This window comes from Lathyrus oleraceus, chromosome 2, assembly GCF_024323335.1.
Source record: "Lathyrus oleraceus cultivar Zhongwan6 chromosome 2, CAAS_Psat_ZW6_1.0, whole genome shotgun sequence".
Lineage (NCBI taxonomy): Eukaryota > Viridiplantae > Streptophyta > Magnoliopsida > Fabales > Fabaceae > Lathyrus > Lathyrus oleraceus.
Window position 1 is genome coordinate 52195619 of NC_066580.1, and position 6580 is coordinate 52202198.

The 6580-nt window shown below is 32.8% G+C and overlaps 1 protein-coding gene across 1 annotated transcript; it reads right to left on the bottom strand.

The window, feature by feature from the left end:
• Positions 1 to 361: 361 nt before the first annotated feature.
• LOC127118056 (abscisic acid and environmental stress-inducible protein) lies at positions 362 to 1137 on the bottom strand. Its single transcript, XM_051048192.1, has 2 exons — positions 958 to 1137; positions 362 to 871 (listed from the first exon to the last, which is right to left on the bottom strand). The coding sequence occupies exons 1-2, from the start codon at positions 1067 to 1069 to the stop codon at positions 540 to 542; spliced, it is 444 nt and encodes a 147-aa protein (XP_050904149.1). The 5' UTR covers positions 1070 to 1137; the 3' UTR covers positions 362 to 539.
• Between the last annotated feature and the right edge of the window lie 5443 nt (positions 1138 to 6580).

Below are 6580 nucleotides of genomic sequence, written 5' to 3' on the forward strand. Positions count from 1 at the left end.
CTTATATGAGTTAGAACTCAATTATTTATCTTTAATATGTGATTACGAATCAAGGGTTCTGATCCAATTTTAAACCAATGTCATAATTACCTGATCCTACAATTATTTAATTAAACTTTGAAGTAAGACATAAATTGACCTGATAAGTTCTAAGTATATTACAAATTTAATAATATACTTGATAATTTTGAGATATCTTATATGGTTGAGTTGTGATGGTGGAAATTATTACTGCATAGCAGGGGAACAAACACCAACATTGTTATGTATACAATCTGTTATTTTGTTATTATACTTAATGGTCATAATTTTACCGTCAATTCATGGAAGAATTCTCTTAGACAAATCAGGAGTAGGGATATAAAAGGAGGCAAAGAACTAACCTGGTGATATTTGATATATTACACATGATAACACATTCACCACTTTGACTCGAAATCAAACTCATCACACATATACATAGTGATTTATCTTTACTATTTTTTTGTTGAACACCCAACATTATTTATTACACTTAACCCGTATGCATGATGATATAATCAGTTACCATTGTTGGAAACACCACCATGTCCACCTCCACCACGATAACCACCACCATGGTTGTATCCTCCTCCGCCACCATTGTAACCACCGCCTCCATGGTTGTATCCACCTCCGCCACCATTGTAACCACCACCTCCATGGTTGTATCCTCCTCCGCCACCATTGTAACCACCACCACCATGGTTGTAGCCTCCTCCACCACCGTTGTAACCACCACCTCCATGGTTGTATCCGCCTCCACCACCATTGTAACCTCCGCCGCCACCATGGTTGTAACCTCCACCGTAATATTTGGCATCCTTTAATTCATCTGACTTTTCAACAACGTCTGCAAATATAAATAATATGTGAATTTAATTCTGAAACAATATATGTAGTCATATTTTGGAGAATAAAATAAAAAACATAATTTACCATCTTTGGTATTAGTCGAAGTCTCAGTTAAGTCCCTAGCTGACACCTCTGAGGAAATTAGAAGAACAATGGCCATTAGGCCAAGGATGAGAATTGCTATTTTGGAATCCATTGTACTCAACTCAAGCTCAACTGAAATGTGATATTTAGTAGTGAAGGATGAAAATAATAGTAAGAAAGTGTGGTCTATTTATAATGGAAAGAAGGATGAATCAATACGGAAGCTTTACATGGTAGTTGGGATGCAGCTAATCTGTATTAATTCAATCTTGTCTACTTGCCATTAGCTGAAAGTGACGGTTTTGAAATCACAGTACTTCTAGTCAACACTTCATATATCGTGCTGCCTCGTGGAGCTGTTATCCAAATAGAAACAATCTTTGTAGTTTCTTAATTTTAAGTGTGTCCAACTTTCAAAGACATTCGCAAATGTGTCTTTACTTAGTTATTTATTTTCTCAAATGTGTATGTTATTAGGCTTTTAAGTTCTCAACTATATTTTCATTACACAGTTTACTTTATAAATTAAAATTATGTAGAAAAGACACTTATAAGATATTTACAATTTATGTACATTCAAATGTTATATAGACTATAATTGTTCATAACAGTAGTTAAAAAAAAATGAAGGTTCAAAACAACCAAAACATAAAAAAAAAACTTTTTTTATGGAGCGGTGTATTGTTTCTAAATTTTAAGTTGTTTTTATTTATTGTTGATTAATTGAAAGTAATTGATGGTTTATACTTTAATTTTACAGCGTCCTATTAAAGGTGTCCATCTAATGGGCGAAGTTGAAAAAATTCTCTGATGTGCAGATGTCAAATGAGATCAAAGCAAATGTCGTTGATGTCGGCCTGATTCTGGTGGTGGATTGTTCCCTCACCATGCTCGACGCTATATGGTTGTTCTAGGGGTTACACCGATGATGGTCTTAGAGGAGTTCATCCATCCATCTAACTTAATATTGATCGTCTTATTTAAGACATTTAGGTTGTCCATCAATCCAATTTAATATTGGTCATCTCATTTAAAATGTGTGGGGTAAGTGTCTTTGTTACGAAGAATAAGGTGACATAGTTTATCTCTTCAAACTCGCTTAGTTTGTTGTTTTGTAAGAGAAAAACTTAGTTATGTTTCTAAATTTGTGATTCATTTTCTTTGGGGTACAACATTCTGCCGTTTGAGTTTTATTTCAACAATTAGGAATAATTGAGGTCTCCTTTCCATCATGTGTAATTCTACGGGGACATCACTTTATTCCTTTTATAGTTTGGGGTTTCCAGGACCTTATGGTTTCAACTTCTCATTTTTCAAAAGGTTCTCGTAGTTTCTTATGACCAACTTAAGGATTAGATTTCAACAGTTCTATAGCCTAAATTTAATTTCCTATAGATTTGACTCGTACTTAGGTACTTCGATCTCATAAGCCGACTCTCTTTCACATTTTGGGGAGTTTCGACCTATTTCTATAGTTGGTTCATAGTACAAACTTGTTACCAAAGTATTAGCAGTAAGGCTTGCAAATGTGATGGATAATTTGATATCTCCTATTTAGTTTGTCTTTCTTAAAAGTTGTCTTTTGGTTGATGATTTGGTGGTGGTTAATTAGGCTTTCTATTTTGGCCAAAAAAACTAAGAACGATTGTCTTATCTTTAAGTTTTATTTTGAAAAGGCTTATGAATCTCTTAGTTGGAGTACATCGATTTGTGTGTGTGTCTTCTCTAGTTATCTTTTTATTTTGGTTAAAGATTTCCCCACCCTAGAGATAAATATTCATATATGCCTTAAGCAAGGCGATCTGTTGGCCCCTTTCCTCTTCCTTCTAGTGGTTGAGGGGCTTATTGATTTGGATAGGTAAGCGGTGGATTTGGGTAACTTATTTAGGTTTAAAGTAGGATGTTGTTGATTTCTCATCTCCTGTATGCAGATGGTACCTTGGTTCGGAAAGAGGCATGGGTTGAGATTCTTTGGACTATTAAGTATATTCTTCGAGTTTTTTAAGCTAGTTTTAGGCTTAGGTATTAATTTTTCCAAAAATTGTCTCATTGGTGCTAATGTTGAGTTGGTTTATTTATGTTTGGATGAAGATTTTCTTCATTGTCAATGAGATTATAACTTACATTGATCTTCTTATGGGTAGAATCCTTTGTTATGTGTATACCTGAGAGTCTCTTATAAATTGGATTACTAAAAATTGCACTCGTGAATTCATATGTTAGTTTAGATGGTCGTGTTATCATCCTTAACTCAATCATCAATTCTATCCTGATCTTCTAGTTCTCTTTCTTGAAGTTTCCTATTAACGCGTGGAAGGAGATCATTAAAACTCAGAGGAAGATTCTTTGGGGATAGGTCAAGGATTTGTTTAATATTTCTTGGATTAAGTGGACTAATGCTTGAATATATAATCATTTAGATGCGTTATAAGTTCACAACCTTAGGAAGATTTCTTGCGCTTGTTGTTGAGTTGTTTTGCTTTGGTTGTTTATGTGCTTAATAAACCTTTAATTTTCTTTTTGTATGTTTATAAATTCTTTTAGATTTTTCTAATACCAATGGAACCTTTCTTTTGGTGCCCTTAAAAAATGTCACATGCTAATTTCAAAATATGGTTGATACATATTGATATCTTCATATGAAATTTGCTATTAATTAACATAAAATATAGTTAAAAAAATTCAAACCTACAATTCCTCTTAATTAATTGTTTTTGGTTACTTTTTTAAATTTTCTCAAGGAAGAACTATAGATAATTTACTAAACATCAATAAAAATCAGTTTCATTTAGTTTATAAAAAATTTCTCGTGACTAAAAACCCTTCGATGTATGTATATTATTCTCTTAGTTTAAAATATATGTCACTTAAACAAAATATAGTAAATTGACTGTTAATTTTGTTTTTTAATGTAATATTTTTATCTTTCAATTATGTTATTACTATTATTTATCTTTGTAGTTACAATACTACAAAACACGCCAATAATTATTTCTTTATATAAAAAAATAATATTCAATTAAAATATTCTTTCTCTTTTTTGTATTTACGATACTGTAAAATACGTCGATAACTTTTTTTAATCAAATATATTATATATAAAAAGATGATAATCAACTAAAGTCCATTAATATAAAGACAGAGGACTAAATGTACAAGAAGTGTGAAACTAAACTACTATAATAAAAAATAGAAGAGTCTAAACAGAAAAGTAAAATACAACACATCAATTAAGATAGTTAGCCAAACCAAATCATGCTAAAAAGAAAAAGAAAAAAGAAATCAATAAAAGATAACACCTAATATAATGAAAAAATAAGTTAGATTTTAGGCTTCGGGACCAACATCAATAAAAACCAAAAGCATTAAAAGACACTAAAAAGACTATGTCTAAAGAGCTGGTCGAAGACTTTTAAATTGCTATTGACTCATATAGATTATAGGATTGTCGAGCTAAATGGAGAGATTCAAACCAAAAACATTAAAAGACAGCAAAAAGACTATGCCTAAAGAGTTGATCGAAGACTTTTAAATTGCTATTGACTCATATAGATTATAGGATTGTCGAGCTAAATGGAGAGAGCACATGATATAGACATAAACCTAATTAGGTATCATTTTCAAATAAGGAAAATTATGTTATCCTCTACATCTTCCAAATATATAAATGTATTAATAAAGACAATATCATTTTAGGATTTCCATAACGACTATACTATTTAGTGTAAAATTAGTAAGACAACACTTTAATCCTAAAAATCAACGAGGTCATGAAGGGAGCAACAATACAAATGAGAGACACCACATATTAACTAAAGCCTTAAGGCATTAGGTATATGGGCTCTCTCACTTTTAAAGTGTTTCACCTCCATTTTTTCAATCAATGTGGGACTTTCAACTCACACTTATATCTTAGTATCCACCTCAAGTATGAGTTCATCCCCTTGTATGTCACTCCCGAAGCGGAAGGTCTTTCATCCACATACACTTGTATTGTTGTTGATACCCTTATCACGTAACAAACACTTCAACATGACATGCCACCTAACCACTACCATATCACGAAGACTTTTGATATAAGAAAATGATCCTTTACTCAAACCATCGACTCTGAAACTACTGATGGATCATACAGTCAATAATTGTATTGGGTAAAAAGAAACCACACAAGTGAAAGAGATACATTACATATTCACTCAAAATTTTAAGACATTGGATATATGAGTCTTCTCACTTATAAAATTCTCAACCTCCATTTTTTAAAGCAATGTGAGACTTTTAACGAAACACTTCTATCTCAACAAAAACTTCACACAAAGAGATAAATAGCTTAAAAAGAGAGGATATTTATACAAAGAATTATTGAATTATAATTCCTTGTGTCGAAGCAGTTTGCTCGATAGAACAAGGAAGTGTCGAACCACCTAGTGTGTTGAACTGTGTTAGTGTGTCAAAGTGTCGAAGCATGTTGCTTCAGATAGGATTTTGACTTAGGCCTATTTTAGTAGTGTTAGCTATTTTGGACTTTGGCTTGAGGTCCAACTTAACCTAAATCTACTAATAGAGAGAGTAACCCTTATTTTTGTAATTAAGTGAATAAAGCATTCATAACATTGTATTCATAGTATTTTGCAATTACAAAGTGAATAAGAAGGTTTCCACAGTTTGTGGGCAGGGAGAAACTCTGCAGAATTATATTAGTCTTCTCCTTCATCGTTCTTTACTTTCTTTCTTTCTCCATTATTCTTATTTTCATTGTCATTGTGTGGGTGATAACAATCTTGTCCATCAATATTGATTGAAATTCTCCATAGGTTTTTGGGGATTTCGAACATCTGATATCAAGAGCTCCGGTTTAATCGACTCCTTGGAAGAAAATCACCATGGCAACGAATCATCCAAACGGGAATTTTACATCAAATCTTCTGATTCTCAAGAACAACAATTATGAGAATTGGTGCAAGCAGATAAATGTTGTGTTATGTTATTAAGATCTTTGGGATCTTGTGAAGGAAGGAGTAACAACGCTTACGGAAGTCGCGACAGATCAAGAAAAGGTTGCACATAAAGAATTGAAGAAGAAAGATTATAAATATCTCTTTATAATACATCAATATGTTGATGCATATAACTTTGAAAAGGTTAGTGATGCAAAGTCAGCGAAAGAAGCATGGGAAATTATGGACAAATAATTTGGAGGTGCGGAGAAGGTGAAAGAGGTGAGGTTACAAACTCACAAAAGGACGTATGAATTGCTTCAGATGTAAGACAATGAAAGCATAACTGATTTCTTCACCAAGGTTACGAAATTGTTGAATCAAATCACGGTATATGGAGAAATGTTGACATCAAGATCTGTTGTTGGAAAGATCTTGAGGTCGTTGGCTCCAAAGTTCGACCACGTGGTAGTAGCCATAGAAGATTCGAAAGATTTGTTAAAACTGACAAAGGAAGAGCTTCAAGGGACGCTTGAATCTCGTGAATAAAGAATGGATGAAAGAGTTGCAGGAAAGTCGAAGAGTGATATGGCTTTGCAGGCTCAATCAGCAAAAGAAAGAAAAGGAAAAGGAAGTCGGAATGGCAACAAAGGCATAAGAGGTTACAACAATTCGACTGATCGAAA

Coding starts and splice junctions, on each gene's coding strand:
- LOC127118056 (XM_051048192.1), bottom strand. CDS start 1,069: ATGGATTCCAAAATAGCAATTCTCATCCTTGGCCTAATGGCCATTGTT. Junction 872..957: donor TTCGACTAATACCAAAGATG/GTAAATTATGTT, acceptor TTATATTTGCAG/ACGTTGTTGAAAAGTCAGAT.